The 23893-nt window shown below is 46.4% G+C and overlaps 1 protein-coding gene across 2 annotated transcripts in view; it reads right to left on the bottom strand.

The window, feature by feature from the left end:
• Positions 1-23712, bottom strand: part of IGDCC4 (immunoglobulin superfamily DCC subclass member 4) — an 87894-nt gene extending 64182 nt beyond the window's left edge. The window contains exon 1 of one of the 2 annotated variants that reach the window (XM_077185434.1): positions 23386-23712. In XM_077185434.1, coding sequence (XP_077041549.1) covers positions 23386-23494 — 109 coding nt within the window. In that variant the 5' untranslated portion in view covers positions 23495-23712. The remainder of the gene's footprint in view (positions 1-23385) is intronic. The other variant, XM_077185435.1, reaches the window with a different exon arrangement.
• Between the last annotated feature and the right edge of the window lie 181 nt (positions 23713-23893).

The following is a 23893-nucleotide window of genomic DNA, read 5'->3' as shown; positions in this document are numbered from 1 at the left end:
AAAGCATTCTTCCACTAAACCGTAAGGAGGCCTGTGAGACAGAAGGGTCAAGATCCCTACATTCCCTACTTAGTTACCAGATGTTACTGGAACTTTCCACCTTGTAATAGCAACAGGAATAAGAAAGTTACACCTTCAACACCCATTAAGTCTCTCTGGAACAGAAGGCTCCTAAAACTAATCTCCAGAGCTGCTGAAAAGACCATTTTATCCACACTTGATATCCAGGCACAGCAGAGCAGTTCCAGTGCTGAGCAGTGCTCACCAGTGGGAAGCCAACCTTATCCTAATTCTGCATATAAGCAACCTGGATGGTTTATTTAATAATGCAGCATCTCCCACTGCTGCAGGAGTATTTATCCAGCTGGCAGCAAGGGACTCTCAGATCATCCCCTGTCACTAAGCTGATCCCAGCCTTTCATGAGCAGCTGGGTGCCAGCCCGGCACTGCAGGCAGCAAGAGGCGGCATGCGGAGAGCGTCACATTGTCCCCACATCAAGGGGCCGGGTAGGAGGCCGTGCCAAGAGCAATCCCCTCACACCCTGCACACATCCAGCTGCAGCCATGGTGTCTGTACAGTGTCCTGGTCACCCCTCAGCTTGGGCCTGGGTGCACCCTGGTGCTCCTCAAGTCCTGGCACACATCCAGACCCAGGATGAATACTGGCACGGAAAGTTGGAGCACGCAACTCTCCCCAAAGAACAATGCTGGGTATGAGCCTCTGGCCTTTGTCCTGTTCAAATCCCCAATTCAAAACAAAAGAGCAGAAGGGATGGCATGAAAGAAACATCTAAAACACCTGCAACACTGTTTATGGGCCATACCTAGAAAGAATGATATCATCTAAAGCTGTAATTACAGTAAACAGATGTGCTGGTTTGGGCAGGGATTGAATTAAGTTTTTTCACATGGGGAAGTGAATACCTTTGTGTATAAATGCAACATACACCAAGGAAAACGAACAGCTGAGAAGGTCTGCATGGAAGTATTTTTGAAGATGCTCCTAACACTGAAGTCAACTGAAGCTGTTCATTCAGCCACCCAAGACCATGAAAACCACCAACCCACACAGCCCTGGAAACTCCAACCTAGTAAAATGCCAACTGATTTCTAGAAAGGACTAAGTGCTCTTCTGCTTCCACAGAAGCATCAGATTTGCACAAATATCTGTCTACAGATGATGCCTAACAGATAGGAACAAACACCACACCACCTCTCAGGACTGAGTTCCTTCTCATTGAGACTGTGTTATTCTGATGTATCCCCTGTAACAAATGGTCCAGAAAGATGAAACAAATCAATAGCAGTAATAATTTATTCATTGTGTTGAATTGTCAATGGCAATTATAACAGTAAAGTGCTTGACTTTCACAAAGGTTAAGTGTTCACATTTCTCCCCTCTGACCCCAGAAGGGTTTCTGAAGGCAAAGGAAGCCTAGAATTTCAAAATCCAGATTTGCTAAACTCAGCCTTTATCAGGTCCTCTCCCCAAGGTGTCTCACAGTGGAACAGGGAGAGGTGCCCCGTGTAGAGCAGTATAAATGTGAGCCTCCCTTGCACTGAAGGATGCTCAAAGTGCCCAAGTGACTAAAATCCCTGAAAGCCTCTCCACAATCCCCACACTGCCTGATCCAGGGAGGACTGCGCTGTTCCTCTGCCTTTCCCAGCCACTCCACACCCACCACACAGAGCACCAAACCTCAGGCTTTGCTCTACAAACATCTTCAAGGCAATGTCCATCTCCTGGCCCTCATCTTTCCCTTCTTAAAAAGGCCAATGAGGAACAGCTGAGATGATCCCTGCAGAAGCTGCTGCAAGCACGGGACACATGGGGAACTCAGGACAGAGCCCTGGGTTTGCATTCAGAGATTTACAGTGTGGAGGCACATTAAAATTACAAGCTTGAACAAGTGCACTGGAACAATAACACATCACAGTCCTGTAATTGGGCCCTGAAATACACTTAGTGAAAAATACAGACCAGCTGCAATGCTGGAAATGCTCCTAATGCAATCCAAGGTAATTATTGGTAACAGACCATCAAACAAGTGCATTAATATGCTCTGATCAGAGAGAGAATCAGATGGACAGTCTGGCACAGCAGCTTGTACCTGCAAATTATGTAAATGATTTGAAAGAGCAAAGCCCCAAAGCCCTAGAAACACTAACTCTAATGAAAGTTATTAAATGCTATTTTTGTTATCTGCTGGTGTTAACATCAGAAGGCCCATTTGCTGCAGTGACTGTAATTGTGCTGCTGAGGGTCCAGGCTGAATAAGCCTGAGATTTGTAGACTAAAACAACTGCCTTGGATTTGCATGATCTCACCGACACCCGTTTAAACACATAATGACTTCCTGCATTTTTCACTGATGTTGGAAAGGAAACCCAGTTATTTTGCTTTTGTGAGATGCACAGGTTCCTGATTTTACTTCATCATACATAACACTTTATCTGCAAAGGACACAGAGGAGACTGAAAGAAGATCTCCTGTTACAACATTACCTATTTTTATACTTCAACTGTTTCAGTTTAGCATACTTTTAGGATACACTTTCATCTCTCCGTGCCTGAGAAAGCTAAAAGTATGCAGTATGATACAAGCTTCAGTATCATCCCTCTTGGGAATAGTCATTTAACCAGAAACTAATATTGACAAATAAATACACAAAAATCCTTCACCTGTGGGCTACAGTTTAAGAGTGTTTTGTAGCTCTTTCCCCCTGGGTTAATGGCTTTGCATATTCCAAAGATACAAATATAAATACATTAAATTGAAAAATGTTCAGTTCCAACAGTGAATATTTTATCAGCCAAGTTATCACCACCCGACAGTATTTAAAAAAAAAAAAAAAAAAAAGGGCAGCATACCCAATGCTAAAGCTTGGGAAAAGTTGAAGAGGAATGAAACAGTGTCCCCACTCCAAGTCCAAATCTAGCAGCCAAACTTCCCAGCTAATATATTCTGTCCTCTCTACCAGACAATTCTTTAGCCTTTGTAACTCAAAATTTTACACACAAAGTGCAGTGTATAGCTGTGGAGCAAGCAGACAGAGCCCATCCTGCTGCTCCATCATTTTCAAGATCTCCAGAAACTTGGGCTATACTTCACAATTTCAAAAGAAGCACATCCCCTGTAATCTTATTTTCTTTTTTTTCACATTGCAAGACAGGCACACTTCCAGCTTTAATGGTGCACCCAAAGACTCATCCACCTCCAGTGAGAGTCAGTGGCACCTCCATTGAATTTCATGGCCTGGTTCCCTGTCCATCTCGCCTCCCAGCTTGTCAGGCATGTTGCATGTCACTAAGGACAGCAAGAAAGCTCAGCAGCAAAGGAAAGAGGAAGAGTATGTTACAGAGAAAGGACAGAAGCCCTTTGACTCTGCCCCTGCTTGGGTGTACAAGGCTCGTGCTTGGAGTGCCAGCTCAGCCCCCGAGCCCCAGCTCAGCCACCCTGGCTCTCTGCAAAGGAGGCAGGAGTGACAGCAGCTGCTGTAATTTATTAGTTGTGTCTGTTCACGCTCACCAACCCTCCCTAGGACGCACCGCTCCGATCGCAGCCAGACGGAAATGGTGAGTGTGACTCCAGGCAGCGGGAAAAACACTTCTCCATCGGGTGTGCCTCCCCTTCACAGGCTCCACTTCCAGTTGTCTTGCCTGTCATTAAAAGGAACTTACAACCTGCTGCTGAACAATGTACTGTCATCAATACAAACAGCCACAAGATCCCCTGGAAAGGATGTGGGAGCACTGCTCAGCAGTGAGATTTATGAGTGCAGGATCCCACAGATCAGAGCAGTCCCAACTCTCCTGAGTATTTCCACTATTTACACTGAGATCAGAAAATTAAAATTATATTTTACGCTTAATGGTTTGAACAAGACCTGTGAAGTCCTTCTCTCGGTCCCATTTACAACACAAACGCCAGTGACAGAGCAGCAGATGGTCAGAAACACTCCCCTAGAATATTCAGGCGATTCAACTTGAATCTGTGCCCAAATCATTTAACTTTAATGGATTCTTTCATTAACAACCAAAGAAAGGGAATATGGTTGCCAGGACATTAAAATCACTTTTTCAATTATACTGTTATAAAATCGAACAAATTAGCTGTAATTCTTAGCTGAAGCTTAAATGGAAGCATGACTTTATGAAAGAAATTAAAATTGATTTGGATTAGTGGGCATCAAGGGCTTTTTAAAAATTAACAAGATTCTTATGACTTCATAGCATGGATGGAGATTAGCTGGAGGTTTTGCTGCCCTGTGCTTGCTACCTGCCAAAGCATGGCAGCTGGCTTCACAGCATTTGTTACAGCGGGGTTTAATTAGACTGAGGGGAGAGAACACAAGGATTGAAGCTGGAAACAAAGTTCTAGAGAAGCAGGGTGGTGTCTGAATTCACCTTTTGGACCCAGCCCAGCAGAGTCTCGGCAAAACTGAGGGAAATCATAACGTCTAAGCTTCAGCAGGACAAGGTCTATAGGCTGTAGTGCTTAGCTTGGGATGGGCTTGCAAAACTGTACTGGATGCTTTACAAACACAAAAAAAAAAAAATCAAGCCCAAGATGTCTGCTGTAAAGAACACTTTAAAGAACTTTAATGCAGGCTACTGAAAAAAAAAGGAAAAAAAAAAAAAAAGAAAGATCCAACATACCACAAAAACCCAGAGCAGGTAAGGATTAACAATGGGAGCAGCAGAAAAAGCAATTCAAAAAGGAAACAGGAACTGTAACACTGGGCACCAGGATGCAAGCTACCTACAACACAGAGCAATGGGGTCACACTAGGAAGAAAAATGCCCTTTATATTGTATAATATGAACTTAATGAAAGAGACCTTCACTGAACACAACTTGCATTGATCCTAAAGACCAGGAACCCTAAGATGTACTTTAGAGAGCCATCCCCCTGCCAGGGAAGGGAGTGATTTGGAACTGTTGCCCAGAAAAAAGAGACTGAAACCAAGCTGGAGACTTTTATACCTGCACTGGACAAAACCTTTTAACATTTATTTATTAAAAAAAAGAAAAAAAGAAAAAAGGCACTAGTGGGAACAATCCTGTTTTGACCCCTGCGAGCTGGACGGGATGTTCCAGTGCTGAGGCTCCACCCCGAACAGCTCCAGGATGATGCACTGCTGAGAGCACCTGCCAGCTGGCACAACTGGCCTCTCTGGAAGGTAAATGCAGCAGAACATTTCAAAACCATTTTCATGAAATCTTGCAACACAAAGCACTTTAGGTGACCCCCCTTTACGAGTCAGCATTTCATATTTAGTTATTTCTGCTCTTTATTGCAACACAGCGGGTGGGAATTTGCATCAGTAAAAGCTGACTGGAAAAGTTAATCTTTCTTTGGACAATCCTGAATATTACTGCTTTGCCATAATCCTGCTGGTTTGTCACCCTGTATCTGGCTTTCAGATACGCCACAGAGTAATGTTCTCCAATAAATCAAGAAGAGCTTTACCCTTTGAACCAAGCTTTGAATTGTAATCGCTGTGGGTCTCCACGTGCTTGTTAGCAGGTCTTACATTTAAGAAAACAGAAGAACACATTTTAATCCAGAACCTTTCAAGATCCATGTGTCTTTGAGTTCTTTTAATGATTTAAAAATCAGGGCACCCTCTGGTTTTCTGTTAGAACTAATGGCAAGATTTGGCCTAGTAGGGTGGCAACTATGCACACATAACACACACAACCAAGACCTTTATCTCATCTAGGGCAGCGATCTGAAAAGCCTGGAGTTTGTAAGAAAGGAGACCCCTGGATGAGACTGTCACTGACAGTGATCTCTTTGCAGGGCAAAGCAGAATGGGCTTCTGCAAACCAATGTTTTAGGCTGAGGGTGATTTTTACTTTTGCACCACTGCAATGGCACAAGAGCAGGCACATCAAATTCAGGTTCTTCTACTGAACAGCAGCAAATACCAGGGTAGGGATGGTAATTTCCAGCCAAGAGCATAGGAAATTCCCAACCCAAACTGCCTGACCCCGCCAAGCAGCACAGACAGCAACTGTACCTGTGAAATCTGGCCTCCAGGCTGACATTACTCCCACGCAGGAGCAGGGAGAGGAACTGCCACTTCTCACCATGCTGTAGGCATCAGCACCTCTGTCCATGAACTGTGGGTTAGAAGTACCTACAGGGACTTCTGAATATCCATTTTGACTTGTCTACCAGTAGAAGCTTATTATTATCATAATTATTAGTAACAATTATACAACTATTATATATGTTAATATATGTCAACAGAATAAGAATATTAATATATTCTCTACAGGGTATTTCACAGAATTAATGAGATCTCATAATGAGGCTAACCTCTCTGACATCTTGCTGATACTTATTTCTAAGCAAGCTACTAAATTCAGTGTGCATCTGCTCCAGCATTGAACTGGCTTGCAACTCAACTCAATACCCATAGCTGTAAAGGATATGAATGCTGATAAGGGGACGTTTCTGCCTTGCTGGGGGCAGTGATGGAAGAGGCAGATGTACATTTACTCCTGTTGCCTTTGTTATCAATCTGGTTCCCTCTACTACAGGGAGCTCTGAGCAGCCAAGTCTTAAATCACCCCAGCTCCTGCTGCAGTGAATGGCAGCAAGTCCCCAAGAGCTCTTTGCCATTGACACATCAATTCAAGCACATCACGGGGCTGTCTCTATCTCCAGTCCCAACTCCTCCCCAAGACCTTCAAAGTCAACTCCAGCAAGGCTGAGGCTGCTGCTCCCAACACTGTTTTCCTAGTGCTCTTTGCTGACACGAAGGGCTTCGAGCCCTCTGACACCTTCCCAGCGTGCTCAGGTGCCACGGAAAGGGAAGAAAGCACTGGGAAAGAAGCCACAGGGCAGTCCTACAGTCAGTGAAATGTGCTCTCAGCACCCTCAGAGCCAGACACACTGGTACACCCAGGGGCACACAAGGCACCTCTTGTGCTCATTTGCATCCTACCTCCTGTATAAGCTGAGATTTGGGAATTAGAGGTAACTCATTTCAGCACCAGATCCTAAAAGCCCTAATTCTCTGGTAGTGAATTCAGCAGCAAAATTCCCACAGAGAGGAGATTTAGCCCTCCAGAAGTCCAAAACAAAAGCAGCATCTGTGACTCACCCATGAGACCCACAGCAACAACAGTGTAAAAATTACATTCACATGGACTCGATGCTACTCATGGAAAACAACTCTGAAGCCTTTCTGCTGGCAGACCCCACCTCTGAACACTCTTCCTCCCCTCTTTTGTTCTTTATAGGATATTTGCATGGAAACAAGAGCCCTGTTTCTCAGCTGCTCATCTCGTCCTGCTGTCTGCCCTTCCTTAACAGAAGACAGACTTTTCAGAGAGGCTGTTTTCAGGCAAATAGCCTGGAATGACAGAAGAACAGAGCACATGAGCACCTCCCAGAGCCAGAGTGCCAGTACCAGGCCAGAGATACCCCCTGTGCACAGGGGTTATGAAAGCTGCTGGGTACATGGGAAGAGTTCACTGGGAGAGAGATCTTCATAGCATCTTCCATGGAAAACAAGTCTCTTACTTCAAGACCATGCTGAGAAAGTCCAGTTGTGTGGGATGCAACATCAATCACCAGCCAGGAAAAGCCCTGCTAGCCCAAGGTACCCCCAAACTTAGCACTGACATGTGGCACCATCAATATGAGACTCAGGCTCCCTAAAAAAAACCAACCCAACAGTAACGGCAGGTTCAGATTCTGTCCTTGCCCCTGAATCTTCCAGTAATTTTTGCTCTTTTGTAAGAATATTATTGTTGTTCCAGTGGGGTTGCCTATGAGGAAAGTCTAACCAAAGGGGGGGAGCCGACAGCGACCTGCTCCCTGTATCTAACTCAGAGTGTGAGCCAGACAGCGCTGTCAAAGGGCAAAGAATACACTCTGGAAACAAAACCTCTTTGTTCCTCTAATTTTGTTCCAGTTAAGTCAGTTCAGCTGTTCCATATAACCAGTCAAAAACATTCAGCATTTCCCAAAGTATTTTAAGACTTCAAAGTTGTAGGTTTTATTTTGACAGTTTTAAAGCGCATAGCTTTTTTTTTTCTTTACAGATTTTTTTGCATTAAAAACAAGGCTGTTTAATAAATTAAGCTTTACAACAACCACTGCCACTCTGCTTTTATCATGGCTTCAATTAAAATATTGTTTCTTGAAGACAGCTAACGGCTTCTGAGAAAAAAAAAAATTAGGGTGTTTCACTGAGAATATTTTCAATAGACTCAATCTGTTAAAACTTGCGATTAAAACCAAACTCCAAGTAGGGCAGGCTCAAAACCAGGGGGGTTTAAAGCTGTCCAAGTTGCTGATATGAACTCAAAACTTCACAGCCTTAAATGAGCATACCTAAAAAGTAAATTCTTCAACACCCAACAATGAAATATTTAGGAAAAAGTGATCTCTCCAACATTCACTGATTAGGAAAATGTAGGAAAAACACTGTTTAGAGCAGTGCCTGGCAGCTCAGCAGAGATGGGAGTTCATCAGGAGCAGGCTGTTCCAGAACAAAACCTTTCTACATAACCCAGGCAACAGATCTGACCTTTACATCTATAAAAAGCAGTCACCCACCGCTGAACTCATTACTGGGGGTGATCTGCCCCTCAAACCCATTTTTTTTTCAGTCTCAGGGCCAAACCTGTTCTGACACCGATTGCCTCCTGTCAGGAAAGTGCTGGAACAGCTCAGGGACAAGACCTGTACTGAAACCAAACCTTCCTGAACTCTCCCCGCGTAACCTGAGCCTCGCACAGCCGCGCTGACATTGTCACCACAGCGAACAGGAGCCAGGCAAGCAAACCAAGGACTCGTGTCTTCAAAAGCAAACAAAAGAGCGTTATAAAAACTAATTAGCTGTTTGTGCTCGCTGCTGCTCCTCTCTGCAAGGCTGTAACCACAGCAAGTACATCTCTGAGGGCTTCTCAACAGCAGCTCTGGGATGGCCCGGCCTGGGCCAGCTTCACGGTGCCAGCAGCAAAGGCCCTAATCCCAGAGTTTTGAGGTCAAAGCTCCACTCGCACAGTTCACAGTACAGCCCACAACCAGCTGTGTCAGCACAACTGAGAAAGCAGGATCAAGCAGCCGTGGGGACGAAGCTTTTAAGCCTGCGATGCTGCCAAATGCTTCGTATCACAGCCCTGCCTATTTGCATTTCTGCCTTGGGCCCCATCTGTAGCTTCCCATCCATGTAAAAGCTGTCCCCAGGGAGAAGAAAGGCTACTGTCCATTTGTTCAACACATCTCAAGTGCATCCAGCTTCAAATGAAATAGGTGGTAAAACTCTTTTCCATGCAGTTCTGACTGTCTTGTTGTCTGGGGGCAGGGAAGACCAGAAATGGAAGTAGCTGGTCCAGTGGCTTTGATCAGTCAGCACCAGGCACCAGTGCAGCTCCCAGGCCCTCCCAGCCATCCATGCCAGCACCACATCCTCACTATCAGAAACACACACACTTAATTTTTTACTCATTTCCACTTCAGATAAAAGATCCTACAAAGTAGGTCTCCAAATGCAGTATCAGTTAAATCACTTTGTAATAACACACAGGAATATCTTTAAAATATGGTTGCATCCTGTTACAGAAGTCTTAATGAGCCATATTTTTAGCCCAGGAATAACCTGAAAACCAGCAGAGACACACTGCAGCACAAAAACTATGTCACTGTAAAGCTATTTCATTACAAGCCACAGCTCTCTTTGCACAGATAATTTCGTCCAAGAGCCCAAGTAAGCTGTTACAAGGTTTTCCAGCAGGCATATATGTAGAGCAGCCAGAAATAAACCTAATCTACCAGGGAGAAGTTGAGAACCAGGAGAAAGAAAGGAATAAACAAGAAAGAAAGAAAGAAGGAATAAACACAGGAGATGGGTCCCTTTCAACACACACATCTCAGCAGAGGTCACTGCAATGACTGGGAGCTGGAGAAGGGCCAGGGCACCATGCATGCATCTGTCAGGGATCCCACCCAGGCTCCAGGCAGGCATCCTCACACACAAGGGAACTGCAAGGCTGGAGAATGCAGGAGCTCCAGCTGAGACCACCCAGCCTCTCGTGCCTCGCACTCACTACCTGCAGTGACAGAGTGACTGACACAGCCACAGCTGGCAGAGCTGCACGAGGGGGCACAGACCATCCTCCCACAGCCATTTGCACCATCATCAACATCCAGAGGTGACAGACACGTGGAAGGCAGAGGCAAGGCCAGGCATCCAGCACCCCAACTTGCTCAAGCTCCATGTGAGAAGCAAGGAGTAGATGAGGTCCAAACAGGATCCAGACATGACAGTGGCAGGCACTGCAAGGACATTTCTGCTCATGCCCAGGGGTTTGAAGAATTCAGCAGCACCCACAGCTCATTCCCAAAGCCCTGGCCTGAACAGTGCACTGCCTGGGAGTCCTGCATGGCTTGTGACCTCAGACAGGCCTGAGGAGAGGCCCAGACACAGCCCCCATCATCCAAGGTTCTGGGGAGAATGCATCGCTCTCCCACTTCCTCTGAAGAGAAAACAAGTTACAAAGACACCCCAAGCAAATGGTGGTGGAGTAACACCCTGTCTGACTCAGAGGGACAGTGTGAGATCCGGTGGCTCTCAGGCTCTAGAGGGAAACTCTGAATTGCTTCTCTGGAAGCTGCACCTTCCCTTATCCTGGAAGAAAGTTGGGGTAAGGGAATACCCATATACTCCATATCTCCTTAACATGAGGAAAAGAAAAATCTAAAATGGGCTTGTCCTCTGAATCAACTCCAAAGCTATCTCAGAAAAGCCAGGTTATCTCCCAGCAGCCCAAACCACTCCTATTTGTTACAGAATAATAAAGCCAATACTACTGAGCAATCACACTATTACACTGTTGTTTTACATGGCTATAATTTAACAGTTCTTCACTGTTTGCTTTAGAAAATCTGTTCTTGAAAGGTCTATAAAATTATGAACTCTTATTCCAGTTGGAAAACATAGGCATGAGAAGGGATTTCTGTTTTCTAATAAATCACATACCCCTACCAGTAAACACCCGCTTATAAGAAACATCTTTTGTTTATTGAAAGTAAATAGCATGTGGACATTTTAAACAAAAAGAAGGTGGGAGGCGGAGGGGGACAGACAGATTATGTTTTTCACTTTCATTTTGCCTTGTGTCTAAACAAACATTTCCTAACAGCTTTGTTTTCCAAACCAACTTTCTCCCAGCTGCTATCTGGAACCACAGAAAGGGAAAGCATTACTCAAGATGTACAAGGATTACTTGACTTTGCCCACTCGTTTTACTCAGCAATCAGTGGTCTGGCTACACAAGCCACAGGGGGAGTTGCTAGGAGTAAGGATTGGAGAGACTGGTTGGCTTCACAACAGATCAGTACTGGGAGGGTTCACTCAGAGCCTCACACCACGCCAGGGGGAACCAGCATTTTGCCAAGCTTTTCTGACAGGTCCCAGTTTTGCCACAGGAACTGATCTGCTGCCTTCCACTGAGCCACAACCACACAGAAACCTGGAAGATGACTCTGAACAACAGCTTAGGGAGGAGGTCAGAGAAAACAGCTCTTACAGACCCCTCAGGGACAGCTACCTGTAGCATCTGAAAACAAACTAATGCCCTGATCCTTTTTAGCTGTGGTTTTTACTGTTTCCATTAGGTACAGGAAGCACAGAGATACTGACCCAAAAAGACACAAGATATTATACCAGGATGGATCATACTCTAATGTTTCTGAATTTTTCATCATCTTCAAGATCAAAGATATTAATCTTCAAAGATCTTTCTCATCCCTCTGCCTTCAACTGATGATCAAGGCACCAAATATTCCCACACTCCTTTTTCTTGCCTTCTTGCTACACAGTTTAGTGTTACTTAGACCACGTCTACCTCACAAGTTCCTTGCCCACAAGAGATGTAGCAACACTTCACTAAAGTTGCAGGGTGGGAATAGCTAGAGTTAATATTTTGATTCACTCCAACAGCAGAAGATTCCTTATATCCAGGCACAAATACAGAGACATGACTCTAAGAGAGTGTCAGAAATGACTTGCAAATACATGGCTCTATCACGGCTCTCACACACCACTGAAACTTGCTATATTTAACCCACCACTTTCTTAATTACACATCATGCCACAACCAAGCAGCCCCTCCATAGACAATGATCCAGCCCCTTCTGAGCAGGACCTTCATGAACATTACCCAAAAAAGGCATTTGAAGCGCCTGAGATGGAGTCCAGAACGGGGTAACTTCTCACTTATACCTCATTCACCCCATCCAGTCTTGCAGGAAAGCACCTGTTCAGCTGGGAATGTGCAGGCAGCCCGAGCCAGCCTGCACTGTGGGAAGCAAACCCTCTGCACCAGCCCCTTTTCTCCCACTGCTGCATAGCTGCCACAACAGCAAAGTCCCCTGACAGCACATGGATTTTACTGCTACTCGCAGTGCAAAGGAGATAATTAGGTCAGAAATCTTCAAAGCCCTACCACTGCCATGGGTAATGAGATTTTGCAGTTCACTTGAAAATAAAAATGGAAGGAGGAGGGCAGGTAAAGCTCCTTCCCTACCAACAGCCTGAAGTCTAGCTGTGAAGCCACCCAGGAAACAGCTTAGTCCAGCTTCTATCAAGAAGAGGTCCCTCCTAGCAGCTGGGAAGTCAATGCATGAATACAACACTTAAAAAAGAGGAGCATTCATACGGGAAAACCAGGGGCACAATAGATTTGCCAATAAAACACAAGGTACAAGCAGACAAACTGCTGCATTTTAGTCAGTGACAGCCCTCTTATCTTGCTGTGTGATGGCAGAAAGGGACCAGATCACATCTCTGTTCTTACCTGAAATACTGTGTCCAAAAAAAAAAGGGGCAAAGAACCCTTCTGCAGGGATGTCACTTCAAGACACATGCACTCCCACTCCTTGGACTGAGCTGAGAGTTTTCACAACAAACAAAATCTCCTGGCATGTATTTAGAACTATTTATGGTACAATTCTGTCTTTTAAAGTTAAGCAAAGAGCCTTCCTTGTTCACTCTTGATAGGCTGCATTCAAGACTGGTGTGTGTCTTCAGGGCAGGGTGTAAAGTGCCATAAATGCAGAGCAGCTACAGAATGTCAAAGAACAGCTCTGGTTTCAATCCTACCAGGTACACAAGGAAATACACATACAGACCCTTTCCCTGCTCCTTGTGCTTGCAAACAGCCAACCTGTCCTGCAAAGCCCCTGCAGAAAGGCCTGGATGTGCAACTTGTCACTCAGAGGGGACAAGAACCAACCCTCCCATGCTGCATTGGAAAAAAAGTTATCTACTTCCAAGAAGGAAAGTCAGGCTCGTCAAATTCCTGCCAACTCTCCTGCATTTCCCAGGTAATTGCACAAACCATGAATTAATAAGAAATAATGAGCCAGCACACAGGGGAAGAAAAGACAATTCAGAACAGCAACGAAGAGAACTAATGGAAAAGTGCATTTTAATAGCTCAGTGCAGACGACTGTCACTGCAAGCCTGCATTGCCCCAGGAGAGGTGTCACTGCCCTGGGAGGACACAAGGACACAGACAGCACCCACACAGCACAGGAACACAAGGAAAAGGTGAGGGCAGGAGTTAATTTTGCAGAGAACAGACAGTGTGGGCAGTCCTGACACAGCACCAGCCTGTCCAGGGATGGCCTTGTCACCACCCACCACATGTCCTTTGGGAAGTCACAAAACCCATCTGGGCTTCGCTGCCTGGCTACAGCTGCAGTGTCTGACACCAGCTCCCTCCATGAGTGTGGACCACCCCTGCTTTATCTAGACCTGCTCTGCTTCTTTCTGTTATCACCCAACTCCACAGGTATGTTATCAATGCAGCCGGCCAGCCTTGCTGGAACAATAGCAGATAAAAGGGCAGGTTTGACAGAGAAAATAATAAAATGAGAGAGGATAAACTGTTAAGTCAAAAGGGTGCCCACAGCTAGACATGCATGATCTTACCAAGGACTTGACCACCTTGGGACTTTAATCCTCCTGGCTTAACTTCTTACCTAGTCCTGTTTGAAAGGGCAGTATCTGGTTGTGATCTGAAAAGTCAGTTATTATTGAAAAAGCAAAGTGACTTTTAGAGCTCAGGGATTGTATTAGGAAAAATAGCAACATAAAGGCCATATCTGTGGCTACAAGGATGCACCTAAAGGTGGAGGAAAACAAGGAGCAGCACAAACTTCTGAACATGGTTAGGACTGAGGGTCAGAATGGGTGGAAATCTGCCCTCCCATTCCCAAACTTAAACTTACATCTATCACAACAACAGGAGGAAAATATATTTCACAACCTACTTCAAAAATGCCTCGCACCTACTTGGCTGTTTAACTTTCCAGCATCTCCAGTGCATTTACCCACTGCCAGCGAAAGTTTCTCTTCAGAGCATATAAATCTTTGTGTTTTCCAAAGCTGCAGCCAGCTGAAACCTGACAGTTTGAGGACAAAGCAGTAAAAGGCCTGGGTCTGCTTCCAAATGGTGAAGGACACGCTTCTGACACACAGTATCCGAGCAGCAGAACTCCTGTGGGGACTGTCACACCACTTTGGGGCCCTCCTGGATCAATGGGGTCCAGGCTCGGATGTGATGCTTCTCCCTGGCTGCCTCTGGGCTTCTGCTTATCTCACCAAAACACATCTAAAAACAACACCTGGACTTACACTGACATTTCAATAAAAACATCCCAGATCACCCACTTTTCTCAACAGTGAGGAGAGTTTTGCCTCTGTGCATCCAACTGCTAGATGAATATTATAGATGGTGGCTGACCAAGGAATCCAACCTCATTTATTACTAAAACCAGATTTATTTCCATTAATCTACACTAATTACTGCTGCTCTTTCTTTAACGAGGTCCGTTGTGCCTAAGCACGTAACACCAGCACAGGAGAAATCCTCATCTTCAGAACCAGGCAGTTTTGGGCCACTTTGAATAGCTCCTTCTCTAGAGTTAGAAACAAATGATGAGAATGATGTCTCTTCCAGAGAGCTGGGTTTATTTCAGGGAATGAACGTTCTCACGTTCAGATCAACAACAGCCTTGCAAAATCTCCTTTATCCAACTTTTACTACTGTTGAGCAGGGATTAACATTAATTGAGCCCAACCCATATTAGCCAAGGATTATTTGTTAGTCACCAGCCTATAATCACCTGCATTTTCCAGCAGAAACCTTTACATTGCTCAGATAACTTGCAGGATAATCCACATCACCTTTTTAATGAAATCTATATAAAAACACACCTCCACATCGTTGTCTTCCTCCTTCTAAAATACACAATTAGTTCAGCTTAGAAAATGCTATAAAAATTAGTTCTGTCAAATTTGCAGTCCAACAAGTTTCTGGTGACAAGAAAAGACTCCCTATGAGGGTAGCATTTTTATAACCTCACAAACTTTAAAATACACAAAAAAGTACTCAGGAATTTTCATTTACAGGTCTGCACATACCACTTACCAAATACCAACTTAGCCCTTCTGTTTAAAATCTAAATGGAAGTTACACAGATGGGCCCCATCCTGATGCCTCCTCTGGTTTCCTGCATGTGAGCCTCCTGCTGCTCACATGCATGAACACCCCAAATCTGCCTCAGCAATGGCTCAGCTGCACCGCAAAGAGACACTCTGGGAGATGAAGGTTTCTTTCCTTTTCCCTCAGCTGGCTCTGATCCCATCACATCTGGAAAGCCACATCCAGCACTGGTTGTCTGAGCTGAATGGCAGCTCTGAACTCAGCTGGGGGGAACTGGTGCCCTAGGGACCTGCACGGTCCAGTTCCAAGAAGTCAGGCTCTGAACTGAAGCAGTAAAAGACTTCCCCAGCAGAGCAAGCACCTGACTGCTGAGAAAAGCAGGGCTGGCTTACCACTGTTACTACAGAAGGCTGAGATTATGGATGGAAAACAGGTGAAAGACTCAAGGACCTGCATGTACAAGAAATGTCTCAGCTTGACACAGTACACAAGAAGGCAGCACCATATACTGCTTGCCTTAAACTCACTGAACTATCCCAAGTGTCTTCACTGTATTAAAAACAAAGAATGATCTGACAGCTCAGCCTCGTGCCCGGATGCTGAAGTGTTGCTGAAGCCTTTCAGCCCTCACTTAACTCCTCTGCTGCTAAACAACAAATCCTGGCAGCAGCCGTAAGCATGAAGCAAATGGGAAGCTCTTCTCTGCCAGCAGCTGGGAGAAACTTCCATCTCTGCCCACTTTGCATGTAAAGAAAACTCCACAATAGTACTTGTGGTAATGCTGCTCGCCAGATTTTCCACTGACAGACTCTTGAGGAAAGGCTCCAGATAGGAAGCCTGCTCCTAAGGACCCTCTTCAAGTGGATGACTTTTGACTTTGGGAACGTATGGCTCATCTTCTTGAGGAAGAGTTCCTTTTGTTTTCAGTACAGAGAAAAAGAGAACAAAGGAAAAGAAAGAAAAGTTACATTTACTGTGACCTAGGGAACTAGAGAGCTAAATAAATTTGATCAATATTTTGATTTCTCTGACAAAAGCCGCAATCAGCACTGACACAAACAACTGGTTAGTGAGCTGGGGGGACAGGAGGGGTAAATCAAACCCGAGTTTCAAGATGCTTATCTTTCCATCACAACAATTGCCACCAATGACAGTAATTTACATGGCTAATAGGCAGTATTATGTTTACAAAATCATTCTTCGGAGGGAAAATCTAAACAATTTTTGCCAACCCAGCAAAGGAGCTGGTGTTGGATCAGATCCTGGGATTCTTTTTCCCCTTTTATCTTATCTGATGGTACTTTGCCAAGGTGCCTTGCCATGGAACAACACAAAGTGCCCTCAGAAGTGTCTTTGCAAGCCACACAGAGCCGTGGAGGATATGATCATCCTCCTGTTGCAGCCTGAATTCTCCAACAGCAGGGTTGCCCCAGCCTCTGTAACAAGGGGAAATACCTATCGAGCAAAAAAACAATGGAGCCAAGCCAGCAGCCCCAGCTCCTCCCCCCCACACCACACTCTGGACCCCTCTGCTGAAGATAACCTCCTACGAGCCCCTTATCTCCCACACAGGGGCAGGTCCCGTCCCCAAACCACAGGGGGACCCCCAGCATCAGCCTGAACACCTGCTAATTCTCTGCCCTCCCCAGCCCTTGGTTTGGTTTTTCTTTCCATGCAAAGCTCCCTGTCCCTTTGTTACAAACTCTTTCAAGGCTTTGCCACCGACAGACAGACAGACAGACAGGTGGGACTGCGAGGGCACAGAAATGGGCTCCAACAGGCTCAGTCCCTCTGGGTCTATATAGTTAGGAGGACTATGCTCACCTATCCTTTAAAGCAGCACAGATAACCCCAGAAAGGCAAAAGCACATTTTCACTAGACCATCAGCTAAAAAGAGACAAAGATTTCCAAAAGAACATAAAAGCCTTCTCACGTGAGCAGAAAAAAATAATCAGTGAACTCTTGACTAGTTTTAATATCAGGGAAAATTCCACTTTTGTCTGGAAAATACATGCACCCATTCTGCAGCTGTACCCAACAGCCAGTCAGGAGCCACAGAGAGGACAGTCCTGCCTTAAGTGCAAAACCTGAGGTAATTTTGGAACCTGTAATCACTGATGATGCTTCTGAAAAAAGAAGATTTATCAAAGCCCCGAGTGCATGGACAGTCAGATTTTGCCAGAACTCCCAGTGCATTGACAGGGCATGGGAAATCCATTTCATTAAGTAATGACCTTTTGGTCACACCAATTAACTTGATCATCTATCGACAGTCAATTTAGAAACGGTCAAGGATGCACATTTCCCGGCACACAGTGAAACACACAAAGGACTTTATCACACCCCTGCTGCCAGCCTGGCATCACTTCCACATCCCACCAAGTTCTGCCATCCCAGCACCATTTTAACTGTTTAATTTCCCAAAGTCTTACATTTAACAAGGTGCTAAGCCATCCCGACTCCAAAGGGAACATGGTTCAAAGACCTGAGCAGGAAATGAGACCAGGGAAGTCTGTTGGAACAAGGGAAAGAGCCACAGCAGACTGAGCACAAATGCAATACTTCACATGCTAGATTTTAATTCTCCCACCAATCTGGGCTGAGAGCAAACCTTGAGGATGCTCACATTTCATTAACACACTTTAATATTAATGACCTGTCCTCAAGAACTCCATGAAAGATCTGGAAAAATAATTAAAACATGAAAAAACAAAAAAATAATAAACCAGGTTATTCCATAGCTCAGCTGAATTTCATGAGGCAATAACAGGCAATTGTGTTTAAAATGCTGATAAAGATTTTTAAATAATTTGAGAACATCTGATACGAAAGTTTCCCTGGAACACAGTAATTGCTTATCATAAGCACCACAAAGTATGTTTATTACCCACGGAGATAAGACACGGCAGCTGCTGGACTTCTCAGATAAAGCAAGCCCATATCACAAAAGCAGGATCACATGGATTAGGAGCAGGAGAGGACCTGACCCAAACAGAGACAGCAGTGGCCATCAGTGACACGAACAAAAACACGTCCAAGGGAGAAGCTCCAACACCTACACACTCACAAAGTGTCCTGACACCTGCAAGCAGAACACAGACACCTGGTTTGGCTCTCCCATGGAATTTCCATTCTCAGCAGCTGCAAGTCCAGCAGATTCTTATCTTCCTACAAGGAAACACTGACCAGCTCTTCCTCTTCCTTGAAGCTTCCATTATTCTTCAGAATTAGGAAATTCAATGGTGTTTCAAAGATGACTTCAGCATACTAGTGATAGTCAGACAAATTAGAAGCTCTTCAGACTTCTCCCCATGTCTGGTAGAGGGTTTGGCAGCTCTAGAAGGGCTTGTGAGAACACAGCTTAATGCTGCTTTCTATGAAGGTGGCAGATTCAGTTTTAGCAACTGTGGATCCTCTCACCAACAAGCTGTTAAGTCAGAAAAGCACAAGCAGCCCTTGGAGGCCACTTACTCAAGGGATTTAATAAATGCAAGAAGGGTACTTAGTGTGATGATGTTCTTCATGTTTACAGTGTGTAACAGCATCCCCTGCTCAGTGGGAACAAGTGGGGAGACTGAGGCAGAGACAGCAAGTGACCAACACAAAGACAATGAAAAGAGCCAAAGTCACAGCAGCTCCAAATCCTGTGTTTTGAAGTGCTTTCCCAAAAAAAAAAGAGGAAAGCAAAACAGACACCAAGCCCCATAATATGTACGTTGATATAATCATAAGTCATGTTTTACAGCAGAAAAGACTTCATAAATAAACAAGGGAATACAAGGACTTGAGATTGTGATCTCCTGCAGTTTTGTGTCTCAAGAGTGGATTGCCCAGTCCTATCCAAAAAAGGTTCACGATCTGCTCAAAGCTCTTCCTACCATTGAGGCACTCAGGTTCCTCCTCAAGTGGGTTTTCCAGTCCCTGTCCTTCAGTCCATGGAGAAACTGCATCTCCCTCCTCTACTTGGTCACTTATTTTCAAAAAATCTAAATTCTCCAGGTCCAGGAATTATTGGGAAGAAGAAAAGGGAGATGGACAGACAACTGAATGAGATAATTACACCTCTTCACCTTCAAAAACCAGCTAAAAATACTGTAGGCAAGTGGATCCAGTTCTTCTCCAGAAAGTAACGAAATTGCACCACAGTTGATTTTGGCCCAACACACACTTGGCAAGTACTGATAACAAGGATTTACCATATCCCCTCTACTATTACAGCTGACTATAAAACAAACATTTGCTTCCTACTGATAACAAAATGACTATGATCACTCAGGGTTTGTAAAGGTTAGGGTTTCTCTGTCACCCAAGGCAGACCTGTAATTCCCAGTATTCATGCAAAAAATATCCTGTATGTAACACTGGACTCAGTTTTCCCTCAGGTACACACTCACCTCACACAGAAATACAGTTTGGGATGGATTCCAGCAACAAATTACAATCAGATTAAATATTAATTCCCATCTTAATTATATAACCATGACTAGGCTTAATGGCCTTGAAGCCATTTAACCAGGAGAGGAGCATGTAAATTGTGCAAGCAGCATCTCTTACACTGCAAATGCCCACAAGCACCTGGATTTTTTCCCTGGGAGAAGAGCCAGCCTTTGGAAAAGCAGCTCCAAGGGAGGTAAGAATTCAAATCATCTGGCAAGTGATATGGTATCAGGAGTCACAAACCTGTGGGACAGCACAGTGCTCTGCCCTCAGGACAGTGTGCACTAGAGTGAAAAAGATCATAGATGTGCTGAATACTTATTGATGGATTTCATCCTCACCTTTGACAGAGAGAGAAGCATCTTTACATTTGGCTGAAGTGGGCCATGAGGTTGCCAGAGCAGATGAAGTCACTGGTCCAGGATCACAGTGGGTACTCAGGAGGGATGTGCTGTATGCTACAGCCCACCCCAGCGCTTTGCAAACTCAGGAAGCCCAGGTGCTCCCAGTGCACAGACACCTGTGCTGTCCCACAGAAGCTGCCTCCATCTCCAAATCAGGCTACATGCAGGGAAAATAATCTCCTTTCATCCCCAGGGAAAGGCAGATTGCCAAATATTTTCTTTTCCAATTCTTACTTGCGCCACTCTGAAGTGCCTCATGTATGACCAGAAGTCACCCACCCCCACGGGGCCCTCACAGCAGATCAAATCTGCTGCAGCTGCCAGGAGAAAGTCTGCTGCAAAAGAGGGGGATATGCCCGAAAATGAGCCTGTTCTGCTTCACTTGGTACTTCAAGGCAGTGAAGGCACAAAACCCAAAAAAATAAAAAAGGAAAAACCTAGGGAAAACAGGAGAGACAAAACCAGAATTAAGCCTGAGCAGTTTCACCTTCAGCTTCACACACTAGAAGAGAAACAGAGAAATGCCAGCAAAAGCATTCCCCACGCTAGAGCAGCCCCTGCCTGGCTTGGGGACTGGCTGTCACAAGAGCCACGGCACAAGGGCAGCGAGCTCCAAGCTCCGGCACGGGAACGCTGCCCCTGGAAACGGGATACAGGTGAAGCCTCTCCAGCGCTGTGTGCACCGCGTTTGGCACTGTCAGCGTCCCCCGTTTCTTGGGGCTGTAGGAAACACCCCTTCCCTGCACCGCCCATCCCGGTGACACCGCAACGCCACGGTCACAGGGCCGGAGGAGCCGCAGGCAGGTGACATCCTGCTTAGAGCAGCAGGGACACGCGATTCCTAACAATGGGAACGCCGACTTGCCCGGCACAGGCTCTCACGGCAGGCAGCGGCGGCGGGGTCACGCCGCCAAGGCGAACGCGACAGGAAGGATAAAACAAATCACAACTCAAATGAGGTGGTGTCGAAAAAGGAAATAGCAAGTGAACTCAACCACAAAACCGAACTACACAAAACCAGATGGATTTCAGCTTATCCCTCGCGTGGAAAGCTCAGCGCACTTCCCACCAACACGTCCCCTGTAAGAGCCCCAAGGAAAGGAACCGGCACAGCCCCCTCGTTGGAGTCAACTGAAAAGGGGTTGTTTAGTGCTTGTTTTTTTTCCTTAAACCCCTTTTCTGCTCCTGAAGGGAAAACAGGCTCAAAAGTCAGACAGCAGAAAGCTTTCAAAAACACTGGATCACATCCCCAGCAAGTGTACACTGGCACTGCTTCCATCAAGTCCGGAGGGGGGGAAGGCTTTCCATTCTACTTCTCTCCTACGAACTTCATACCCGGCTAGGCTTGAACTTTGGATCAAAACACATGTGGCTTTGGGATCAAACACAGACTTTCCCAAAACCATTTCAACTCTCTGCCAAATTAATTTCAGATTGAAACAAGTCCATGTTTTTCTTTTCAGAATCAAACCCACCTGTTGGAAAGCACATCCATACGTACCCAGCGGCACGTCCAAGGACTGTGCAGACACACTCACTGCCTCCCTGTACAAGATGTGTCCCATTGTTAGAAAACAAACAGCAACAATTTTCACTAGTTGCCTAACTACTTGCAAGAAACACCAAGAAGCCACAATTGCAAATTCTCGCAAAGTATCTGAAGTTTTCTTGTTGAAGTGGGTTTGGAAAAACATCGTCCACTCCACCACCCCCATTTTTTGTTTGGTTTTTTTTTTCTTTTTAAACCATTGTTTTCCATTACAAGCCTTGGGATCCACTCAGCTGTTTGTTCAAACACACAGGAGACACGGCTCCCACTCAGTCCAGCTTGACTGCTGGTGGGGTCACAGCCTGCCTCCCATCCAGGAAAACCAACACTCACTGGTGACAATGGGCCATTTACATGGACCGTTATTCACTTCCACAACAGTCACCATAAAGCTGCACCTATGCTGAATCATAACCTACCCCTAACGGGAGCTCACAGTGCTCTGAGGAAAAAGAAAGAAAAGAAAAACAACCCTGCAGCCATCCACGTGCTGTTATTATGCTCTGCTGAACCTGAATGCATCATAAAAGGAATAAAAATGTACACTGACATGGGGATGGCTCCTCCACCACAATACCCTGTTTAGGGGGGATTTTAAACAAGAGCAAGTCCCTGGCACACGCTCACATTTTTTGGTGCAGTTTTGCCAACCTGTACCTTTCCAAACCCTTCTCAGGGATGAGAACAAAACCTTTTGTGGGTTTTGCACCCACAGAGAAGGAGCCCCACACCCCAAGGTCTGTCAGTTCAGCCGACCCTCAATGCCAACTTCAATGGCAACCACAGAAAGCCACCAACACGCCCGGTGGCCGCGTACGTGTGCCCTCGCACAGCGCCGTTTGCGTAACCATTGCAAAACACGAGCGTGAGGAGCATGGCTATTCCTGGGTCACTTCCTCGACCACCGGGACATCTGCCTACCCGTGTGTCCCATGCCGGCAGGAGCAGGGCAAGGGAGGAGAAGGGCCCCTCCATAGCCCTGCTGGACACCTGGGCCTGCTCTGGGCCACCCTGTGCCGGACAAGCTCTTCATTCCCCACCACCCTGGTACAGCCACTGCTCCTCTGGTGGAAACTTGCCACTGTCCAGGCAGAGGCCGTGGAATGCTGCTGCTGCTGGTCTGCTGTTCCCCCCAGCCCATACACTGACGGGAGCTCTTGTGGGGAGTGTCACCCTCAAAGTGTGAGGGTGTCACTCCCAATGTCACCCCCCAAATGATGACTCCAAAAGAAGCAACATCTAGGCATGGCCCACGAGCACCGCTATCGTCCGACTTGGAGGAAAGAAGGGGATGGGGAGAGGGGGGGAATGGCCACAGAGGGACAGGACGGCCACTAAGGGGAGAAAGGACGACTGGGGTAAATGGCCACTAAAGGGGAAGGAGGGCTGGTACAGCGGGTGACTGGCCAGGGAGCGCATCCCGCGGAACCGCCCGCTACCCGTGTGAGGGCAGGTGGCACCGCAGCCGCCCGCGGGCTGGGGGGCACCGACCCCTTCCCTCCCTCCTCACCCACCTTGCACGGCCAGGACAGCGAGGGCGGAGAAGCAGAGACAAAGCAGCAGGTCCTCCAGCGCCATGTAAGCCCCGCCGGGCGCCGGGAGCAGGGGCCGCCGCGGCCGCATCTACGAGGGGAGCGCGCTCTCCCGCCGCCCCACCGCCATCTTGTGCGAGCGCCCCGGCCCCAGCCCCAGCCCCGCGCTGCCCGCCGGGCCCCGCTGCCGGGGGCGGCCCTGGGCTGCCGCTGCTCCGCCTTTGTCAGCGGCCCGGCCGCCCCTCCGAGGGGCTCCTCCCGCCGCCCGGCAGCGCCCGCACCAACAGGTTGCTGACAGCCCGCGGCGGGGGGAGCAGCCGCGTTCCCTCAGGGTGGGGGACGGCAGGTGCGGGCTCCTCCGCCCGCCGGTAGCTCTACAAGCCACAAACATTTATAACATTTTATGTGGCGTTTTTTAATAATTTCTTGCTTCAATCTCTTTAGTATTTTTTTCCGCTTTTGCACGGGAGAGCGTGGAGGGTACCGGCCC

The sequence above is a fragment of the Agelaius phoeniceus genome, chromosome 13 (assembly GCF_051311805.1).
Source record: "Agelaius phoeniceus isolate bAgePho1 chromosome 13, bAgePho1.hap1, whole genome shotgun sequence".
NCBI lineage: Eukaryota > Metazoa > Chordata > Aves > Passeriformes > Icteridae > Agelaius > Agelaius phoeniceus.
Note: the sequence above shows the minus strand (reverse complement) of the source record. Positions and strands in the feature narration are given on the sequence as shown.